This window comes from Xiphophorus hellerii, chromosome 2 (genome assembly GCF_003331165.1).
Source record: "Xiphophorus hellerii strain 12219 chromosome 2, Xiphophorus_hellerii-4.1, whole genome shotgun sequence".
NCBI classification, from domain to species: Eukaryota; Metazoa; Chordata; class Actinopteri; order Cyprinodontiformes; family Poeciliidae; genus Xiphophorus; species Xiphophorus hellerii.
This window is the reverse complement of record NC_045673.1, coordinates 21,552,610-21,575,223: the sequence shown is the minus strand read 5'-3', so window position 1 is coordinate 21,575,223 and position 22,614 is coordinate 21,552,610. Positions and strand designations below refer to the sequence as shown.

General features: G+C 44.2%; 1 protein-coding gene across 2 annotated transcripts in view; it reads left to right on the top strand.

Moving 5' to 3' along the window:
* LOC116736551 (filamin-C-like) overlaps positions 1-20,004 on the top strand; it is a 30,249-nt gene extending 10,245 nt beyond the window's left edge. For both annotated transcript variants that reach the window (XM_032589050.1, XM_032589058.1), the window contains 38 exons: positions 193-330; positions 496-622; positions 707-843; positions 1,625-1,818; positions 1,900-2,013; positions 2,132-2,275; positions 2,427-2,550; positions 3,191-3,351; positions 3,453-3,543; positions 3,630-3,799; positions 3,894-4,011; positions 4,097-4,359; positions 4,765-5,362; positions 5,510-5,683; positions 6,396-6,558; positions 7,403-7,731; positions 8,627-8,750; positions 8,940-9,096; positions 9,181-9,370; positions 9,450-9,473; positions 9,564-9,805; positions 9,899-9,998; positions 10,072-10,212; positions 10,319-10,447; positions 10,859-11,032; positions 11,147-11,311; positions 11,650-11,853; positions 11,937-12,089; positions 13,546-13,668; positions 13,822-14,079; positions 14,160-14,429; positions 15,026-15,163; positions 15,317-15,432; positions 16,825-16,957; positions 17,060-17,236; positions 17,980-18,198; positions 18,623-18,844; positions 19,638-20,004. In XM_032589050.1, coding sequence (XP_032444941.1) covers positions 193-330; positions 496-622; positions 707-843; positions 1,625-1,818; positions 1,900-2,013; positions 2,132-2,275; positions 2,427-2,550; positions 3,191-3,351; positions 3,453-3,543; positions 3,630-3,799; positions 3,894-4,011; positions 4,097-4,359; positions 4,765-5,362; positions 5,510-5,683; positions 6,396-6,558; positions 7,403-7,731; positions 8,627-8,750; positions 8,940-9,096; positions 9,181-9,370; positions 9,450-9,473; positions 9,564-9,805; positions 9,899-9,998; positions 10,072-10,212; positions 10,319-10,447; positions 10,859-11,032; positions 11,147-11,311; positions 11,650-11,853; positions 11,937-12,089; positions 13,546-13,668; positions 13,822-14,079; positions 14,160-14,429; positions 15,026-15,163; positions 15,317-15,432; positions 16,825-16,957; positions 17,060-17,236; positions 17,980-18,198; positions 18,623-18,844; positions 19,638-19,825 — 6,692 coding nt within the window. In that variant the 3' untranslated portion in view covers positions 19,826-20,004. The remainder of the gene's footprint in view (positions 1-192; positions 331-495; positions 623-706; positions 844-1,624; positions 1,819-1,899; positions 2,014-2,131; positions 2,276-2,426; positions 2,551-3,190; positions 3,352-3,452; positions 3,544-3,629; positions 3,800-3,893; positions 4,012-4,096; positions 4,360-4,764; positions 5,363-5,509; positions 5,684-6,395; positions 6,559-7,402; positions 7,732-8,626; positions 8,751-8,939; positions 9,097-9,180; positions 9,371-9,449; positions 9,474-9,563; positions 9,806-9,898; positions 9,999-10,071; positions 10,213-10,318; positions 10,448-10,858; positions 11,033-11,146; positions 11,312-11,649; positions 11,854-11,936; positions 12,090-13,545; positions 13,669-13,821; positions 14,080-14,159; positions 14,430-15,025; positions 15,164-15,316; positions 15,433-16,824; positions 16,958-17,059; positions 17,237-17,979; positions 18,199-18,622; positions 18,845-19,637) is intronic.
* Positions 20,005-22,614: the final 2,610 nt, after the last annotated feature.

The following is a 22,614-nucleotide window of genomic DNA, read 5'->3' as shown; positions in this document are numbered from 1 at the left end:
TTTGCGTTGTGTATCTGGTCTAGTGTGTTGTTCCAAAAAAAAAAAAAAGCATCATTGTTGTTTTCAGCATTTTTTCCGTCAGCGTTTAAAGACTCTCCAGTGAATTCAGCTTGGATACTAACATCACTGTCAAACCGCTGTCCCCGTTTCCCCCCCAAAAATAATTTTCTCTCTTGCACTTCTTCCTTTCAGCCATAAACCCCAACGCTTGCAGAGCTACTGGCAGAGGACTCCAGCCTAAAGGAGTGAGAATGAAAGAGGTGGCAGACTTCAAAGTTTTCACCAAAGGAGCTGGCAGCGGTGCCCTGAACGTCTCTGTCAAAGGACCAAGTGAGTCACACAGACTCCCTTTTCTCTCCATCGCTTTCTTCTCTTTCCCTTTCTTAACGTCTTCTGTAGTTTGAGCTCGGTGTCTGAATGTTTTACTCACATCTGTGTATCACGCGGTTCTGAATGAAGAGTCAGACTGTGCTAAACCTCTGTGTTCATCCTCAGCTGGAGCGGAGGAGCAAGTGAAAGTGCGAGACGCCGGGAACGGGGTGTACGAGTGCGAGTATTACCCACTGACTCCCGGTAAATACACAGTGAGCATCACCTGGGGAGGCCAGCCAATCGCGCGCAGGTAGGATCCCGGCGCCGCCTCTAGCCTCTTTGTCCTCATCTATCATCAGGCTTAATCCGAGTGACGGTGTTGTGTGCATCACAGCCCCTTTGAAGTGGAGGTGGGAGACGAAGCAGGTTTTCAGAAGGTGAGGGCCTGGGGCCCGGGTCTGAAGACTGGCATGGTGGGAAAATCTGCTGATTTTGTGGTCGAAGCTATCGGCACTGAAGTTGGAACTCTGGGTAAGACTTTCAGCTCGTCAAACTGTTCTGAAGCCTCTTGCGGGCACACTGGCATTCTTTTAAAGTTTCTGTATCTACAACACAACCCCACACAGAGATTGTGAGGTGTAAAGAAAATTATACACCTTAGTTAGAAACTAGACTCAGCATGTGTGCAGTTCTGTCTTGGTATAAATCCAGCAGTTCTGAGAAGACCGTAGAGGTTTGTTGGAGAAACATTAGAGAACAAACAGCATCATAGAGAACACAGCAGCTAGCTCAGGGATGAAGTGAAGAAGTTTAAAGCGAGGTTAGGTTGTAAATCAACGTCACCAGCTTTGGATATATCAAAGAGCTCTGTTCAATCCGGCATCTGAAAATGGAAATAGTGCGACGCAACTCCAAACCTCCAAAGTCCAAAGGGCTTGAATGAAGAACAGTTATGAATAATTTTCTATGATTTCCATTTATTCTATAGTCGTTAGGTATATTTTATAATCATGTGTTCCTGGAAACTGTAAAAAGTATTTTGCTTTTTTGTAAAATTACTAAGCTTATTATTTATTTGTAGTTTGATACAGACTAGTATTTTGGACAACGTCAAAGACACTAAAACACAGATGTATTCCTAAGCTGACAGGAAGTCAATCACTGTAAAGCTAATAATATCTCTGCATAGATCCACAGCTCAGACAAAATACATGAAAGTTTGTGGGCGAAACGAGACAAAATGTGAGAAAGTTAATGTGCATACTTTTGCTAGCCAGGCTTTTTACGGCCTCCGAATGTTAAATTTCCCCAGGCTTCTCCATCGAAGGCCCGTCGCAGGCTAAAATCGAGTGCGATGACAAGGGCGACGGCTCCTGTGACGTGCGCTACTGGCCCACCGAGCCCGGCGATTACGCCGTCCACGTCATCTGTGACGACGAAGACATCAAGGACAGCCCCTTCATGGCTCACATTCTTCCTGCTGTTAACGATGTTTTCCCAGAAAAGGTAACTCCTGTTCCTTTCAGTATAAAACCACATTTCAAGAACCTTTATTTGTTGCATTTAAAACAAAACAAAAAATTGCAGGTAAAAGCCTACGGACCAGGCTTGCAGCCAACTGGGGTCATCGTAAACAAATCCACCGAGTTCACCATTGATGCCCACATGGCTGGGAAGGGCCACCTGAAGATCTATGCCCAGGTATGGAGTTGCACACACGCTTTCAGAGCCTTTGTTTTTATTCATAGGGATGTGGCATTTATATTGCATAAGGCTGGTACACAGCAGAAGTGACTGCGAGGCTTGTGTGTCTACCCAGGACGCCGAAGGCTGCACCTTCAATATCAAGATCACAGACAGGGGAGATAGCACGTTTGTGTGTGCCTACACTCCTGTCAAACCCATTAAACACACCATCATTATCACCTGGGGGGAGGTCAACGTGCCCAACAGCCCCTTCAGGGTAAGATACATGCTCAGCCACGGATACGGCATGTAAAATTAAATCAATCTAATGCGATGACACTTTACCAAATATAGATAAAGTAAGAGGACTGCAGAAGTTGCACTTCAGCTCGCCTGCCTCTGCTTTAAGTACACTGTGAATTCATTAGGTGCTGGTTGGAGAGGGCTGTCATCCCGACAAAGTCAAGGTCTATGGGCCCGGAGTGGAGAAGACGGGGCTCAAAGCGAACGAGCCGACGTACTTCACCGTGGACTGCAGCGAGGCCGGCCAAGGTGAGCGTGCACGAGTAGCTGATGTGAGCGGTTAGGAAAGGCTCTCCTGGGTGTTGGCTGGCTGAAAAGTTTCCTCCAGCTTGTGATTTATAAAAAAAGAGAACTGGAGAGTCTCATGCAGCACAGTATACTATTACTGATACAAAGGTATCAGATACAAAGGTATCAGTAATGCTCTTGGCTGGGAAATAAACCAACAACAGTACTATGGGGATAAACACATGATCAATATCAATAGATAATACCTTTGAAAGAATATTGAATAATTTCATTGAACTCCGATCCAGAACCAAACAGCATTGTGGGGGATGTAGGCAGAAGAAAAGGTTTAGCTGCTCAATCTCCCACAACCAGCTGAACTAGCTTCCTCTTTGGTAAATAAACAGAACGTTGTGGAGTGGAAGGAAAAAATTAGTACAACTCCAGATAAAAAAGAGAAAGGTCACGTCACCAGATTGGCAGCGTTTTGGAGATATTTAAAACAAAAAACTAATCAATAATTATTGATATCAACTGATATGAAACTTTCATATCGTGATACATTTTTCAGCCGTTATATTCCAGCCCTGCTTGGTGATGGCTACTTCATCTTCTCTTGACTCAACTTTGTTTTTTTATTTTTATTTATATGTACCATTAGGAGACATCAGCATCGGGATCAAGTGCGCTCCGGGGGTGGTCGGGCCTGCAGAGGCCGACATCGACTTTGACATCATCAAGAATGACAATGACACCTTCACTGTCAAATACACTCCTCCCGGCCCGGGCCGGTACACCATCATGGTGCTGTTTGCTGACCAGGTAGGAATTTGGAGCTGACATGCAAGAGACAGCTGCCATCTGCTATATCCATCCACCTGTTCAAACCCTGTCATCCTGACGGTTTCTAATGCTTTTATCAGGAAATTCCTATCAGTCCATTCAAAGTGAAGGTGGACCCCTGCCATGATGCTGGCAAAGTGAGAGCGGAGGGTCCTGGACTCAACAAGACAGGTGAGATCTTTCAGAGTCTGATTGGGAATTTACGGCTATATCTGATGGTTTGACTGGCATCGCTTAGAAAATGCTTGTTCTTTCAGGTGTGGAAGTGGGCAATCCAACCCACTTCACCATCTACACGAAGGGAGCTGGGAAGGCCAAACCTGAGGTCCATTTTGCAGCGTCAGGCCCCGGGGAGGCGGTTCGTGACTTTGAGATAATCGATAACCATGATTACTCCTACACTGTGAAGTACACGGCTCTTCAACAGGTACAGAGAGCTTCGGTTTGACAAGTGTCATCGTGCGTAACGACGCCTCATATTAGAATATTAGTAAATATTCAATCTTCTCTTTTTTAATCAGGGTAACATGGCTATTTCCGTGACTCACGGAGGAGATCCCATCCCAAAAAGTCCCTTCCACATCACGGTGGCACCAGCTTTAGATATCGGAAAAGTGAAAGTGGAAGGGTTAGATACCAGTAAGTATCATCCATATTGTACATTTTCACACACTCTGTGTATAAGGAGTACTAGTTAAGAACCTCGCTGCACTCTCACTTGCAGAAGTGGAGGTTGGGAGGGATCAGGAGTTCACTGTTAACACGAAGGGAGCCGGTGGCCAGGGCAACGTAGGAGTTAAGATGACTTCTCCCTCTGGCCGACCAATCCCCTGCAAGCTGGAGTCAGACAAAGCCAAAAACACTCACGGTGTGAAGTACATTCCCCCAGAGGAGGGCCAGTACAAGGTTGATGTCACCTATGATGGGAACCCTGTGTTGGGGAGTCCCTTTGGGGTTGAAGCGGTCATGCCAGCGGATCCTTCAAAGGTAAAAGTTACAACTACACCCTTCAACAATAGAGACTTTTGCAAACTTGTGAATAACTATGAAATGGAAGATTAATGGCACATGGTTTTATAAATAATAATAAAAACAGTATTATTTGTCTTTGACTGCTTGTACTTTGACACTCCTGAATCAGAAGTCTTCTACGCTCGTCTTCAAGGTTTGATTCAGTTGTGTTGGAACAGAAATGCATGTAAAAGTTGCTCTGGAGGACAAGAGTGGTGCCACCAATTGCTCTCAGAAATCACTTTATTAGTAAAATTAATTTAATCTTAGTAGAAATACAGCTGGTTTGTGGAAACCAACAGCTGTATTGTTATGGATTTACAGTTTACATGACTTTTTCAGGGTATTTCACTCCAAACTGATTTGGCTGTTACATTACAGGTGCGAGCCTTTGGTCCAGGCCTGCAGGGCGGCATTGTGGGTAAACCAGCTCCCTTCACCATCGATACAAAAGGAGCTGGTGCCGGTGGTCTTGGCCTGACAGTCGAGGGTCCCTGCGAGGCAAAGATTGAGTGCCAAGACAACGGCGATGGCACATGCTCGGTGGCGTATCTTCCCACCGAGGCGGGCGAGTATGCCATCAACATCCTGTATGCCGAGCGGCACATCCCCGGTTCTCCTTTCAAAGCGGCGGTCCGCCCGGCCTTCGATCCCAGCAAGGTGACGGCTAGCGGACCGGGCCTGGAGAAGGCCAAGGCGGGTGAACCAGCCGCCTTCACCGTGGACTGCACCAGAGCGGGCGACGCGGAGCTTACCATCGAGATCGTGTCCGAGACCGGCGTTAAGGCCGAAGTGCACATCCAGAAAACATCAGAGGGCACATTCTCCGTCACGTACATCCCATCCTTCCATGGCACTCACACCATCACCATCAAGTACGGCGGGCACGCCATTCCCTACTTCCCAAAGGTGCTGCAAGTAGAACCGTCTGTGGACACCAGTGGGGTTCACGTTTATGGGCCTGGAGTGGAGCCGAGAGGTAATATTCTGTTTGCTATTCGACAAAATCCACCTCACCAACGCTTTGTGTCTAAATCAATAAGAGTAAGGGCGCGTGATGACTTGGCGTTATTGAGCCCATTTGATGCAGGGCAGCAAATCACCAGAAGTGCTTTTGTGTTTCAAGGGGTCCTCAGGGAAGTCACAACCCATTTCATTGTGGATGCGCGTGCCCTCAGCAAGGCTGGAGGCAACCGCGTGAAGATTCGCGTTGTCAACCCTTCTGGCTCCAACACGGACACTTACATCACTGACAAGGCAGACGGCACTTACAGAGTGGAGTACACGGCCTTCGAGGACGGTAAGAGCAGAGAGAGAAGACACGACTCTTCAATACGTTTACTTTAACTGCGTTGACTTAAACACATGTTAAATATTCCGTGTAATGCAGAGGATTTTACCTGGACAGGAAAGAGCTCACTCAGATGGACAGAAAAAGCACTAACAGCTTCTTGATTTAGGTGCCGTTCGGGGAATAAAGACGGAGCAGGCGAGGTATGGGGTATAAATACAGAATGATGCAGTCAAGCAATGATGTGAGGGACAGAGATCAGGTAGACAGGCTCTGCTTTATAAATAGTGTGCTGTGGAAAAGAAGCTCTTAACCAGGCAGGTATGTGTGCTGCAGGCTGCCTGCACACAGGGAATGACAGAGGGGGATATTAATAGAGACCTATAACACAAAGCTAAGAGATCACAGAGCACTTCTCGTTTCACCAGACATCTTCTAATACTGTAGCCGTGTGGCTGGGAATCTGCCTTATAGGCCTACTGAGAGCACTCTGTCAGAAAAATGTTGTAACAGAATAATGAATAGGGAACAGATGTAACGCCTTGTATGTTCACCCGAGCGTCTGCACTCTAGATAGCATCTTTTATAAATAAACAGATGTTTATCTCCCTAAAAGGGAGTTTTCGCTGGCCTATAATTACAAGCAAGAGTGCAACAACTGAGTATTTCTGCCTGTTATGAGAATGTTGTTAAGATCTTTTGTGTTTTTGCGTGTGCGCAGGTATGCATCTGATTGAGGTCCTGTACGATGGCGCGCCCGCTCCTAAGAGTCCCTTCAGAGTGTTTGTGGTGGAAGGATGCGATCCAACCCGTGTGCGTGCGTTTGGACCGGGTCTGGAGGGAGGAATAACCAACAGGCCTAACTGTTTCACAGTGGAAACCAGGTAACGTTTAATCACACAAAGGGGAAATAATATCATATTTTCATCTATATTAAACAGCACACAACAAAACAGAAAGGAGTTTCTCTGGGACCTATAATGTATTACTGTAAAACAATATATATATATATATATATATAAGTCCTAGAAAGAGTATAATCATAAGGTGCGAACTTGTTTTGCTAAGATCTTCACTACAAAAACACAAAATCCACAGTATTTTTTACCTTCTAGAGCAGGGGTCTCAAACTCCAGTCTTCGAGGGCCGCAGTCCTGCAACTTTTAGATGTGCCTCTGCTGCACCACACCTGAATAGAATAATTAGGTCATTAGCCAGGCTCGGAGAACTGATCTACACAAGGAGGAGGTAATTAAGCCATTTCATTCCAGTGTTTTGTACCTGTGGCACATCTAAAAACTGTAGGTATGCGGCCCTCGAGGACTGGAGTTTGAGACCCCTGTTCTAGAGCATACATCTTAGTGCATTTGAAATAAGACAAGACTAACTTACAAGTAACTTTTCAGCAGGACATAGCTTGTTTTAAGTCAATAATTCCTTTTAAAAAAAAAGCTCTTGTTTTATCTGGTCTTGGATGCTAAATCTTTTATTGAGCTTGTGTTATGCTCAATGAAACAAGCATAAAACAGTTACAAGTTTATTGGAACTGACTTGCATGTTAGTTACAATTAACAAAGATACAGGTTAGTTACAAGTTACTTACTTGTAAGCCAGTTACAATCATGGATGTTTCAGCTTTTGTTTCCTTAGCGGACTAGATTTTAGAAAGGAAATAAGGAGGTGTGATGGAGAAAAGAAGAAGGAAACATGTTGGCTTCTCTCCTTCAGGGGTGCCGGGACAGGAGGCCTGGGTCTGACAATCGAGGGAGCCTCAGAGGCCAAAATATCCTGCAAGGACAACAAAGATGGCAGCTGCAGCGTTGAGTACGTCCCCTTCACTCCTGGAGACTATGACGTAAATATCAACTACGGAGGCCAGCCGATCCCCGGCAGTCCGTTCCGTGTGCCCGTGAAGGACCCGGTGGATCCAACCAAGGTGAAATGCTCCGGTCCAGGACTGGGCGCCGGAGTGAGGGCCCACGTTCCTCAGACTTTCACAGTAGACTGTACCCAGGCTGGACAGGCGCCACTGGATGTCAAACTCTACGGACCCACAGGTAGAAATTAGGACAAGTATACAAATCTTTAAAGGGAGGTTAAAAGGTTGTAGGCATATCTAACCTACATTCTACTTCATTTAGTGTAGTAGAATGTTCAGCTGGTCTTGGATGCTAAAGCTAGCATTTAGTTAGCTAAGAGGGGAAAAGAACCAAAGGTGCAATAGGACTGTCTAAAATCATTGTCTATCTCAAAACCTTAGTATCAGTTTTGTGATGTAGCGAACCTTTTGTCGCATTAACTTCAGGAAGTTATTTACTAAATCTGCTGATTATTTACTCAAGAAAAGGAAGCTACTGGGGTACGCCACAAATAATCTTCCCTGTGAAACACTTTCTGAGAAGCAAACATGTAAACCATTTCCAATCAGAATGACTTTCTAACAGAAAGCTAAAGCAGGTGTAAATACTGATTAGCATTCATGTGAATCGTTTGAACCTCCTTGTTTTTAAGGTTTTGTTTTTCTGTCAGAAAATTAGAGACGTTTTTTGTGTAAAGTTCTCTAGATATGAGAAAATTGGTGGTGCACCACTTCCTACATGTACTTCCAATGTTATGAATCAAGCAAATCAGACTTTATTTGTTGAACACTTTTCATATTGCCACTGTGCAGCCTGCAAAAGAACCAAACAAACAGAAAATTATTTAATTAATTCAATAACCGATCAAATTAAATCAGTAATCCACTTCAGACTAGCCGTTAGCTTCGATGCCTGGGACTCTGGGTTTTTGCTACACAAAAAAGTGCTAAAGAGTTATCTACTGGAACTAAGATAATAACTGCTCGTAACCTTTCCACACAACCTCACTTTAAACATTCTGAATTATTCCCTTAACCTTTCACACTCTGCTCGGTAAAGCGAATTAAGAATGCAATATTTCTGTGTGTTGCAGGCACCGTGGAGCCGATGGGTGTGAAGAATAACGGCGATGGCACCCACACAGTCCACTACACCCCGGCGCAGGACGGCCCCTACACTGTAGCTGTTAAATATGCAGATCAGGAAGTCCCGCACAGGTCAGCATAAGATTAATGAGTTTATATATAGATAAATAAGAACAACCACGCTGTATGTTCACATACGTCTTAATTAAAGTTCCCCTTGCTTGCATTAAAATATAAAAAAAAGGTGTGCTTCAGCAATTTTTCTGTCCTTATTTCTTTTTTGTCTCAGACTCTCTATATTCTCTGCCCCCCCTTTAACAGCCCATTCAAGGTAATGTCTCAGCCTGGGCATGATGCCAGCAAGGTCCGCGCCAGCGGCCCCGGTCTAGACACCAAAGGAGTGTCTGCCAGCCTGCCTGTTGAGTTTACGATTGATGCCCGGGACGCTGGAGAGGGACTGCTCACTGTGCAGATTCTGGTGAGCTTCCGCTGCTGTGTGCGCTAACCATCGGAGCCGCAAGCTTGTTTCTCCAACGAACGTCATTTTGCATGTCGTTCACAGGACCCAGAGGGCAAGCCGAAGAACGCGACCATCCAGGACAACAGGGACGGGACCTACACCGTGTCCTACGTGCCCGACTCCACGGGTCCTTACACGATCACCATCAAGTACGGAGGAGACGAGATTCCCTACTCTCCGTATCGAATCCAGTCGCTTCCCACGGGAGACGCCAGCAAGTGCCGCCTCACGGGTAACGAAGCCGTGCCGCGGTTTTATACTTTCAAAGCCAGTCGTTTAGTGTCGTATTCATTTCGTCCTTTAACTTGCAGTTTCAATTGGCGGACATGGAGTTTGTGAGTTTACCCTTTTCTTTTCAGCTAAATTACATGAATTTGTTTCAGAAGCAAAGTTTAAAATACCCTCCTTTGTCCGCCCCCACACAGCGAGTCTCCAGAAGCTGCAGACCTCTGAGGACACGGTCATCACGGTGGATGCCAAGGCAGCCGGGAAAGGCAAGGTGACCTGCAAGGTGCTGACTCCGCAGGGGATGGAGCTGGACATGGACGTGGTGGAGAATCACGACGGCACCTTTGACATTTACTACACGGCCCCGGAACCTGGGAAGTATGTGATCACCATCCGCTTTGGGGGGGAGAACATCCCAAAGAGCCCCTTTCATGTGGTGGTGAGTGCAGGAGTAACAAATAGCTGCTACAGGTGCGTGCGCTACAAGTTCCAACGTTAAAAACGTATTTTTTTTGTCGTTCCGTGTCACCAGGCCTCAAACGAGCCGGTGGTTCCCCGTGACCCCGTGGATCCTCTCTTTCGTCCCGTTAACTTCCTGGTGCCGTTCACGCCACAGCAAGGAGAGATCACAGGTGATACTGACGCATTTAAAAACCTGCAACGTTTCTCCTTTGCCCAGGTCACTGATATTTAAACACTCTGCAGGTGAGGTGCGGATGCCCTCTGGCAAGACGGCCCGCCCGCACATCACCGACAACAAAGACGGCACAATCACCATCAAGTACCAGCCCACGGAGAGGGGCCTGCATGAGATGGACATCAAATACGACGGAAATCACATTCCAGGTCGGCTTTCAGCGGTTCTTTTTTTATGATTTTTGAATTTGTTAATGGTATCCCAATTCCACTGTATGAGCAAACCAGTTATTTTTCTCGCTCTGATCCTCTGCAGGAAGCCCGCTGCAGTTCTTTGTGGATGCTGTGAACAGTGGAGTGGTGACCGCCTATGGTCCGGGTCTGAGTTACGGCATGGTCAACAGAGCTGCCACGTTCACCGTGGTCACCAAAAACGCAGGAGAAGGTGACAGTGAAGCAATTTTAAATGCCCTTTTTTAGAACATTTTACATGATTTTAAGGTTTTACACTGCAATAACACAACATTTTACAAAGTATTTTGGTCTAGTGCAAATATCTTGAGGCAGTTGAAAAAAGACAAAGCTAACCTGCAAGTACATTTTCAGCAAGAAATAGGAGCTTGTTTTATGTTAGTAAATCCTTAATATTGATGAAGTATAAAAGTTTTATAACTTTTTCTTCAATATTAAGGAGTTATTGACTTGAAACAAGCTCCTGTTTAAAGTATCTTGCTGGAAAGTTACTTGCAAGTTATTCTTTGAAGATATTTCATTATCTCAAAACTAGAGCACAATTCTTAGTGAGATTTTGTGCTTTTGCATAATGATTCTCACCCGTTCTCTTTTTTTCAAACAGGTGGTCTGTCACTTGCGGTCGAGGGTCCCTCTAAAGCTGAGATCACCTGCAAGGACAACAAAGATGGCACCTGCACCGTGTCCTACCTGCCCACAGCTCCGGGAGACTACAACATCATTGTGAAGTTTGACAACAAGCACATTCCTGGCAGCCCCTTCACCGCTAAGATCACTGGTGAGGAAACGCCTCGTCTGTCTCGCAGGCAGACGTGAAAGTAAACGGCTGTAAACCAGATTCCGGGGGAAGAAAAACATCTGAAGTTATCTTTTCTTTCCCTTTGAATGTCAGGGGACGACACCATAACCAGAACATCCCAGCTCAACGTCGGCACGGCAGCCGACGTGTCCCTGAAGATCGCGGAGACTGATCTGAGCTCCCTGACTGCCAGCATCAGAGCGCCGTCAGGCAACGAGGAGCCCTGCCTGCTCAAACGGCTGCCCAACAGACACCTCGGTGAGACAGAGGCGGCAAAACTCAGAAAGACGAAAACAGAGCAGAGCATTTGTAAAGCATGGTGGGCATAATGCAATGGAAAGTCAGAGATCTTGTTGTTCACGGAGTACGGAGGCACGCCGGCATTTTCAGACTTTTATTTCGAATGAAATTCTAAAGCCCTTTAATATTTTCATTTTCCACCTTGTAATTTCACACAGCTTTGCCTCGGTTCGTCTCATGAAATCCCAACACAGAGATGCTCATTGACGTTTGTAGTCAGTTGCAAGGAAATGCCCGTTTTTGTAATTTTTCTGTCTTGATTTCAATTTTGCTTCACTTTGACTATTTTGCAACAGGCATCTCTTTCACCCCGAAGGAGGTTGGCGAGCACGAGGTGAGCGTGAGGAAGAATGGGATGCACGTGGCCAACAGCCCTTTCAAAATAATGGTCGGCCAGTCGGAGATCGGCGAGGCCAGCCGAGTGAAGGCCTTCGGGAAAGGGCTGGTCGAGGCGCACACTTTCGAAATGGCTGAATTCTTTGTGGACACGAGGAATGCTGGTAGGCTCTCGGCGTCCCGACCGTTTGGCACACAGGTCTGGACAAAACGCGGCTCTGATCGTTGGTTCCGGTTTGTGCACAAGGCTACGGCGGTTTGGCGTTGTCCATTGAGGGTCCGAGCAAAGTGGATATAAACTGCGAAGACGTGGAGGACGGGACGTGCAGGGTGACCTACTGCCCCACAGAACCTGGGAGTTACATCGTCAACATCAAGTTTGCTGAAAAGCACATCCCAGGTTAGAATAAATAACATTGTGGGGGGAAAAAAGAAAGGGAAAAGAAGTGTGAATAGAAGAAAATTGAACAAAAAAAGCTAAACTAACTACTTAGACCAGTAGCTTAATACATTTTCTTCAATGGGAAATCCATTTTGTATAGATTATTACATAAACGTGCTGAAAAGTCCCCAGTTTGCATCGCAATCTGTTGACAAACAAAATCTTACTTCATAAAAAAGGAAATTCTTTACAATATTAATGCCATTCTATGGGGAAATGTTTTATATATTGCATTAAAACTGAGAAGAAAATAGAAAAAACGTTGCTAAACCTGGCATTCATAGCATTAGCTTACCTTTAGTTCTTGGACCATGAAGGAAAAAGCCAGCATGTTTTTGTTGTGTTGGTTGTATTATTAGAAATAGAACTTATTTTAAGATAAATACAAGCATTAACATATGAAACAAAAGGACATTTTTATTTACTAACTAGAAAAAGTAATTTTTATCTGACAAATAAATAAATAAACCAGATCTTTCAAATTAGGGGTGGGCGGTATGGACTTAGAAATTTATCGCAATAATTTGTGGTGCTATGGTGATAACAATGAATATTCTAATTTTTTAAAAAAAACAATGTGTTATTACTTATTTTAGGTAATAAACAGTTTTACAGGACGGTGCCTGCATAGTGCCACAGACATAAACACTGAGCTTGAAAAACAAAAATTCCCGTTTGAAACAAAGGGGAATTTTATTATTTTCTTAGGGCATAAAAAAGGTGGGAAAAATATTTTTTGTAAAATTTTTTTTTTTTAGCTAATCAGTTGTAATTTTCTCCAAATACAAAGTTGTTATTTGAAAAATACATCAGTAGTATTGTTCTTTAGGGATTATCTGATGTCAGAGTAATTTCTTTTACCTGCAAGAGTCGTCTACAGTAGAAGGAGGGACCGGGTCGGTCGGCATGCTTTTTTGTCTGTCGGCCATATTGGATTTAACAAAAAGTAATTTCTTGCATTTGCAGCTGATGGCCAGTAGTTGACAGTGTATTTTATGATGCATTAGTATCCACTTCAGTGGTCTGTGTGTATTTATAACCTAAAAATCCACAAGAAGCACAAGCAAATGGCTTTTAGATGGCTGTCCACTGTGGTGACCACTATGCATGAAAGGGTTAATGAAAGGAAGAGGGATTTATATCACTTAACTGCTCACAGCAACTGAATATATTCACGTTTTCAAATTTACTGATATTTATTGATGCTCTTGTGGAAGAAAAAGTGGAAAAAATAGCAAAAATAACATTTCTGATTATACTGTTGAATTTTTTTTTTTTGAGTATCAGTAACTAAAATTTATCACGACAATGATAAACCATAATTCGTATCATGATAAACAATGTAATAAATGTCCACCACAACTTGGAATAAAAAACCCCCCAAAAAACTAACATTTCTCTGTGTTTCCTGCAGGAAGTCCTTTCACAGTGAAGGTGACCGGAGAAGGGAGGATTAAGGAGAGCATTACCAGGAAGAGACAGGCTTCCTCCATCGCCTCAGTGGGCAGCACTTGCGGCCTCAACCTCAAGATCCCAGGTGAGCGCATGAGACGGCCAGAAAATGCTCGGAGAGCGGCGGTGGAGCGCTTTAGACTAAACGAGGCCAGCGTCGCACACACACACACACACACACACACACACACACACACAGCCCTCCATCCGTATGCTCACCTCCGCTTCCTTTCTGCAGGAAACTGGTTCCAGATGGTTTCCGCTCAGGAGAGGCTAACCAGGACGTTCACCCGGAGCAGCCACACATACACTCGCACGGAGCGCACGGAGATCAGCAAGACCCGCGGCGGGGAGACCAAGAGGGAGGTGCGCGTGGAGGAGAGCACCCAGGTAGGAGGAGGAGGAGGAGGAGGGAGCCCCTTCAGAGACGTGTTCGGAGACTTTCTGGGCAGAGAGAGCCTCAGCAGCTTCGCCGGCATCACCGCCAGACCCGAGCGTGAGTCGGAGTTTGATCAAGCCGCACTATTTGGTGTGAAAATCTCAACTGCGTCTAACCTGGTGGGTGTGACCCGGCAGCCGAGAGCGGCTCCCAGGCCATGACGGCGCAGGTGACGAGCCCCAGCGGGAAGACGGTGGACGCGGACATCGTGGACGGAGGAAGCAGCACGTACAGCGTCCGCTTCATCCCGCAGGAGATCGGACCCCACACCGTGAACGTGAAGTACAGGGGCCAGCACGTGCCGGGCAGCCCCTTCCAGTTCACCGTGGGGCCGATGGGCGAAGGCGGGGCCCACAAGGTCCGCGCAGGAGGTCCCGGCCTGGAGAGAGGCGTGGCTGGAGCCCCATGTAAGACAGAAATGATGTCAGAACCTTACAGAATCTCAGTCAATTGAGTGTCACTGAACAGAAAGAGTGATACGATTCAAACTTTTAATTCTACCTCAAAGATAGAAAAAAAAAACAAATTCACATTTTCTGAAAAAAACATGCTATGCAAAGGAAGCTTTGAGTGCATGGTCTCTCTGATACTACAGGATCCTTTACATTACTAACATGGGAATTCTTTATCACATTTTCCTTCCACCTAACTTTCCCTGTATAGGACTAGATAAGCGGCCAGATAAAGCAATTACCTAATATGGCTTTTTCTGCTTGTGAAGTATTAAAAAGGCTTTCTTGTTGGTTTTATGTAATATTACATTTTTCTGAGAAACCGAATTTTGGGTTTTCATTTGCAGTGAGCCGTAATTATCAAAATGAGCAGAAGTACACGCTTAAAATCCAGCATCCTTTGTGTAAACGAATTTGTACAAGCTGCTCTTTTAGAATTAAATTATCAGAACAAACGAGTATATCAGTAATATTCTATTAAGCTTCGATGACGTCCGTTCATTTAGACGGACGTTTCAGACTTCGCTTCTCCTCTGTCTCGCCCGCTCCAGCCGAATTTAGCATCTGGACCCGCGAGGCCGGCGCCGGTGGCCTCTCCATCGCCGTGGAAGGCCCCAGCAAGGCGGAGATCTCCTTCGAGGACAGGAAAGACGGCTCCTGCGGCGTCTCGTACGTCGTGAAGGAGCCAGGTGAGGACTCCCCCCCCCGCGGAAGGCTGCTCCTCGCCAAATGCGCCGCCTGTTTATTTTTGCCTCCTCACCAGTTGGCTCTCCAGCTGTTCCCCCTCCGCTTCCCTGCGGTTCACTTGATTGTGAAAGTAAATAACATGTCTGCTTCCCCAGGTGACTACGAGGTGTCAATCAAATTCAACAACGAGCACATCCCTGACAGCCCGTTCATCGTTCCGATCGCTACGCTGTCAGACGAGGCCCGCAGGCTCACTGTGACGAGCCTTCAGGTGGGTGCACCCCCACACACACACGCCCACACACACACACACCCCAGCGATAAAAATCAAATTAATTCTCAGCACATAAAACATATACATATACAAAATATAAGAGCTGAGCAGCAGATGGTGAGTGTGATTTGTGGTGGATATTTCTGTCTCATAGCTCTTTGCCCTTGAAGTGTAATTGAACGCCAGTGTTGGAGCAGTCTGCAGGACTGTAATACTGCGACGCTGGCTGGCGATGAAGGGCTGGATTAACTGTCCCTCGCTAATGTGGGGCAATACAAGCTGTGCTATGTGGGCCCTCCGTCAGTTTACGCGTCTCTCTTGGAGCGGCAGATAAAGATACTTTTACAAGTTTACAGCCATCGCAGAGGAGCGTTTGTTTTATATGCTGACGTAAAGCTAAAAGCAATGTTTTTAGGGATCTGAATGTCACTGAAAGCCAGCTGAAGTGCCTCCGAAGTGTTTTAAGCGTGAAGTTATGTGTGTCCGGTTGGAGCCATTGTTGTTTTCGCTTTAAGGGGCAACGCTTCGCTGTAAACTTTTTTCTGCCTCTCAGAAACTCAGTCTGGGCTATTTTAGAGCTGATGAGTCATACAGGTTGTGTCCCCTCCAGGTGTGGGCACAATCACTCCCTATGAGAGCCTCACATACAGTTATCATGGACAAAAACGACATATATTAACTTTGGATTTTCTCTCCCAGGATAGATGTAGCTTTTGTGATGAGAAAATTACTGAAAAGGAAGCAAAATGTTAACAGTTGACAGCAAATAATTCAAAGTAGTAGAAGAAGAAAGGGGGAAAAAGTGGTCAGCTTCAGCGTGGACAGCGACTTTGGCATTCCAGGAGCTTAGGATCACCTAGAGCCAAGGTGGTTTCTGGGTAGATCCTGAGTATATATATTATGAGCAGTTCTCATAATGTGATCGGGGAACGATTTGGGTCAGGTGCCTGACACTTGAATTCAGCTTGGTGTTTCTAACAGGAAAAAATATCCTAAACACAAGTCAAAAATAGCTTTGGAGGGCTTACATTGAGCTTCCTAAACGGCCTCCTCAAAGCCCTGAGCTCAAACCCGTTGAAAATTAATGGACTATGATTAAAAGTGGGACTCGTGCCTGGAAACAAACCAATTTGATGATGAGAAGAGCAGGCAGATTTCCAGCAAAAATGATTCCAGAAGCTTGTTGATGGCTACAAAACGCGTGGCTTCTCCACAGCTAACGGATATTAATCCGAATACTAGTGGGTGTGCATATATTTGTATATATATGAACATATATGGATTTGAAAACCGTGAGTTAACTTCAAACGCCTCATTAAAAGCCTGAAATTAGTTTGTGCGGTGATGATGGCTGTAAATTTAGGTTGTGTTCATCTGGTTTCCCTCTAGGAGAAGGACTTGAAAGTAACTCAGGAGGCCTCCTTCATGGTGCAGCGCAACGGGGCCCGAGGTGTGGTTGATGCCAAAGTTCACACGCCCTCCGGATCGTCCGAGGAGTGCTACGTCAGCGATCTGGACGGGGGTACGGAGAGAGAACCCAGATGATCATATTTATACCAAGAGGGAGAAAATTATTGCAGGAGGAATGATTTTTCACTTTTCTATTTTTGTTCTCTCTTTTTAGACAAAAGTGCAATCCGTTTCATTCCACGCGAGAATGGCGTTCACTCCATCGACGTCAAGTTCAACGGGTGCCACATTCCCGGAAGTCCCTTCAACGTGCGAGTGGGAGATCCGGGTCTGATCGCCGATCCCGGTCTGGTGACGGCCCACGGAGCCGGGCTGCTGGGAGGAACCACAGGTACATCCCACACACACCGCTCACACGCTGGGGTATTTACGTTCAGGAAATGAGGAGTTATATTTAAGACACGGGTGTCCAAAGTGCGGCCCGGGGGCCATTAGCGGGTGCTTGGCTGACTCTGTTTGGCCCGCCACAACAGGTGGTTGATGCAGATGGAGATTTTATTGATTTTTTTCTTCTTTAATCAGAGAAGAAAATTATTACTGACAAATATTTTCTACAATGGAAAATATGAAGTACAACACAAAGTATTTGTCTTTTAATAAATATGTTTTTTCTTTCACTTTAAATTCATACTAAGTAGGATCACGTTTATAAACTGACTTCAACTTAGACTTTATAAAACCCAAATTTGCTTCTATATAGTTTATTAAACCTCTCTTAGTACGGAAAGCACTTTGAAAGAGAGTGAAATTCAGTTGTTATTGCTGAGGATAGGCAGACTTTTTCTGTCTTTATTTTTGTCATCCGAGTCCAAAAGAATGTGAAGACTGGATGACTTTCTTTTAAGTAACACGAAAAACTCTCAGTTTTGGACCTACAGTGAGTTGAATCTTTCTTTCCTTCAAAAACTGACTCGTTAACTTGTTCGATTAGAAGTATTGCATGCTTCGTTTATTGTTGAGCAAAATCAAAAGCAATTTTTTCTGTCATTTTAGACAGGTTTTTTTGGTCCGCATGTATGTTTGACGTGACGATTTTGGCACTGCCGTATTAAGACCTGCCCTCCGTTCCTCCAGGTGTGCCCTCGGAGTTCGTGGTCAACACCTGCAACGCCGGCTCCGGCGCTCTGTCGGTCAACATCGACGGCCCTTCCAAGGTGAAGATGGACTGTCGAGAGTGTCCAGAAGGCTACAGGATCACCTACACGCCGATGGCGCCCGGCAACTATCTCATCACCATCAAATACGGCGGACCGCAGCACATAGTGGGCAGCCCCTTCAAAGCCAAAATCACAGGTCTGCGCGACAGTCACTCTCCCATCTGATCTGTGGATGACAAATGTCACCATAATGAGACAAATGTTCTGCTGAAAAAAGTGTGGAAGTTCTGGGAAAAAAAAAAACAACGTTATGTAATGTGTGTCTGTGCTGCTTCTGCTCCTATTTGATAAAAGCTGCCAGTTTATTTCCATCAGTTTTTTAAAATGTGATTTTAAAAAAATGCAAAAGATTCAAGTTGTGAAAGTTTATTTTATCCTTGAGGCATAAGAAATATTTTTTCAGGCCACTTTCTCTCACTTTTGTGAGAACTTCTCCAAGGTGCAGCTTTCCTCGTTTCGCTGTCAATACCCAGTGGGTTATGCAACCGTGTCCAAACCAATACAGTTTTAGATAAAGTTTCTTTTTTCTTTTTTTTTTTCTCTCTCTCCCTCTCCCGCAGGCGCCCGGCTGTCAGGGGGACACAGCCTCCATGAGACCTCCTCCGTTTTGGTCGAAACTGTCACGAAGACCTCCAAAGTCGGCGGCGCCTACAGCTCGTCTTCCTCCGCCACCTCAGCCAAACTGACGTGCGACGCCAGCAAGGTGGTTTGTCGCGGAGCGGGGCTGTCCAAGGCTTTGGTCGGGCAGAAAAATAACTTCACTGTTGACTGCAGCAAAGCAGGTGAGGAGAGGATAAATTTAGGAAGTGTCGGAAAATTGTCCACACATGCCAAGCGTGAAGAATTTCCATCTGCTTGGATGCATTTGCGACCGACGGTCACCGTGATCATTAATGATGCCATCCGGGAGTGTTATTCTCTCACTAACATACAGTCAGAGTAAAAACACATCAGTACATGAGTAGTAAAGTTTTGACTTCCTCTGCAGGGTTTTACAAAATTCAGTTTTGCAAAGAAAACTGAAAAAAAAAAAAAAAAAAAAAATCTGCTTTGTATGTATTTGGTTTGATGACATCACAAGAGGCTCAAGAACTGAGCTAATCTGTAAACATAGTGACTTTTGACAGATTTCAACCTAGATTTGCGATTTTAGGTATACTTGAGTAGCACAAACGTTAACTTTGCATTTCTGAGTCAGAATTTGACTCAAGTGTTTCTAAAACTGAATTTTTCAGAAATACATGAAGAGTTTTCACATTTAGCTCAACGTGTTTTGTTGCTTCTATTAAAGGTGAAATAAGTTCAAAAAGCTGCAGATGTAGAGGAACAAATTAATTATAAACACACAATTAACCATTTGCCTTTATGTGATGTCACCAGAAGCACTTGCCAATGGGAGCTTGTTTTTGGACTTTGTCTTGATTTAATAAGCTTTTACAGCAAATTACCAAAACGATAAGAAAACTTACTACAACTTCTAGTTCTAAGGTTTTAATTTAACCCGAGTTTGACTGCTTTGGGAAAACAGTCAAGCTGGTAGCTTTAAATCTGGATTTTTTTTCTCTCTCTGTCCAGGTACCAACATGTTGATGGTGGGCGTGCACGGACCCCTAGCGCCATGCGAGGAGGTTTATGTCAAACACATGGGCAACAAGCTGTACAACGTCACCTACACCGTCAAGGACAAGGGCAGTTACACCGTCATCGTCAAATGGGGCGACGATAATGTCCCGGGGAGCCCCTACAAAGTGACTGTACCTTAAAAAAAAAAAACTGCAAAATGCAACCATTTTTACTCCTCCGCTCCTTTCTGATCATCTGCGAAACAACGGTCAAGCTTCTTCAGGTCTTCATGTGTGAAGCACAAGGAAAATCTTTGCTTGCAGCTTTACTGGTGGTTGAATATCAAATGTGCCAAAGTTTTTTTGTTTATTTTACACCGTGTTCCAAATTATTATGTAAGTGATATTTTCTCAGATTTTCTTAAATGGTCAATGCAAATGATGGTCAATATAATTTTCAAGTCATGAACTATTACAGTATAAATCAAATTTTACTGAACAAAGCTCCCTATGAGAACAGTATATTTTTCAAAACTAAAAAACTCAAAATGCACTGTTCCAAATTATTATGCACAGCAGATTTTCTAAGCATTTTATGGATTATAAAGAACTGCAAACGGTCATTCTATGAATGTGCAGCATTAAATGTTCACATGTACTAAAATCAAAAGCTATTTCAATCTAAAACATCTTAACAGACCAAGTTACATGTAAACATAGAACCTTCTTTGATATCACAGCACAATTCTTGCATCCATTGAACTTGTGAGTTTGTGGAAAGTTTCTACTTGAATTTATTTGCAGGATGTCAGAAAACCTTCCCAGAGCTGCTGTTTTGATATGAGCTGCATTCAGATCTTCTGCTTGAGGAAACTCCAAAGGTTCTCAATAGGGTTGAGGTCAGAGGTCAGAGGAGGATGGTGACCACACCATGAGTTTCTCCCCTTTTATGCCCATAGCAGCCAATGACACAGTGGTATTCCTTGCAGCATGAGATGGTGCATTGTCATGCATGAAGATGATTTTGCTACTGAAGGTTCGGCTCTTCTTTTTGAACCATGAAAGAAAGTGATCAGTCAGAAAGTCCATATACTTTGCTGAGGTCATTTTCACACCTTCAGGGACTCTGAAGGGGCCGACCAATGATTCTCTCCCCATGATTTCAGCCCAAAGCATGACTCCACCACCTCCTTGCTGACGTCACAGCCGTGTTAGGACGTGGTGGCCGTCCACCACCAATCCACTACTGCGTCCATCTGGACACCTTCAAATAACTGTTTGCTGCTTTGTTAGGGCATTTTAACAGCTGATCTCTTAATCCTATGAATTTGTCCAACAGAAACCTTCCTCATTATGCCTTTATCTGCACAAACCCGTCTTTGTTCTGAATCAACCACAAATCTCTTCACAGTACGATAACACTTCAGTTTTCATTAAATATTTAATGTTTTCATATCTTGTCATACGGCACTACACTATCTGATGATTTTCATCAGCAGAGAGATTCTTTCTCTTTCCCATATTGCTTGAAACTTGTGGCCTGCTTAAAAATGTGGAACATCCTTCTTGAGTAGATTTTCTTTTATTGAGCTCACCAGACAAACTAATCAACCCAGCTCTCTGAAATTAATTATAGTGATTCAAAGAGCCAATATACAACCTATAAATTTAATAGCACAGCAACATTTTTTATCTTTATGACACTTAAATCCAATTTGCATAATAATTTTGAACACAGTGTATGTACTTCAGAAGTCAAGTAATGCACTCAAAACTTAGCTATGCATCCACTTTTGCAGGAATGTAGCCGTTACAGACTTCCTTAGCGGGCTTGAGTGAAGCTTGTTTAATAAAATGTTCTCTGTCTCAACTGTTTGGTGTAGACAGATGACAAAATACAGATGCTAAGAGATGCTGGAGTTATTGAAGGTATTAACGTGTGATGTTACGGGGTTTTTGTATGGTTTAAGAATGAAAGATTGATTTTTTTTTTTGTTATTAACCTTTTTTGGTAAGTCTCTGAAGACCTAATAAAGATTTGTTTACTAACTTTCCTGATGAATGTGATTGAAGTTATTGTTTGATTAAGTCCAGGATTGGCACACACTCATAAAATGTGAGTTTTTACAGTTTAATGAAACTAGCTGTAAGCATATAATCAGAGCTGCTACTGAAATCACACTTATGTGTCAAAGTTCAAACTAAATCAAGCTGAAGAACTGTGGTAAGACTTGTATGCACTCCGTCCAATCAGACAGAGCTGCTGGTATTTTGCAAAGAGCAATTGGCAAAAATGTTAAGTCTTAGGATGTGCAAAACCTCAGACCCTAAAATGCCTTGCATCCATAAAGGTGGTACTTCAAAGTACTGATTTGGTATCGACTGAATACATACGCATAAGCTTTTCTCTTTAAAAAAAAAAAAAAACTGAACAATTTCGAAAACCATGCATCTTTTTTTTTTTTGCGTCCCAATAGGACGCAAGAAAAACTGAGACTGTTTCGTAACAGCTCTGTTCATACTAAAACTGAATTACAAAATGGTCTACTTACTGACTTGGCAACGTCTGTATGCAAATGCGCTGGTATTTATCTAAGGGTGTCAGAGTAAAGGGGGCTAAACAGAAATACATGCCACACTTTTCAGTTTTCGATTGGTTAGAACGTTCCATTTATCATTTTTCTCCCACTTACCGCTGCTGTATGTTCATTTTATTAGTACACGTCAAAGTGAACGAGACCAATAAATGTGAAAAACGTTAAGGTGTGTGTGAAGGGTTTTGCTGAGCGCTGTGTGTGCAGCTACACTCTGCAGGCTGAACTCTGCCAGTCGCTGAGCCTCCTGCAGCTCCTCATTCATCTTTAATTCGCCTCCACCACTGGATGTTGCATTATGAACAAGAGCTCACCGACATCATTTCTCTCGGCCGTCTTGATTTATAATCATGTCCAGATGCAATCACAAGATGGCAGCATACTCAAGCTCACATC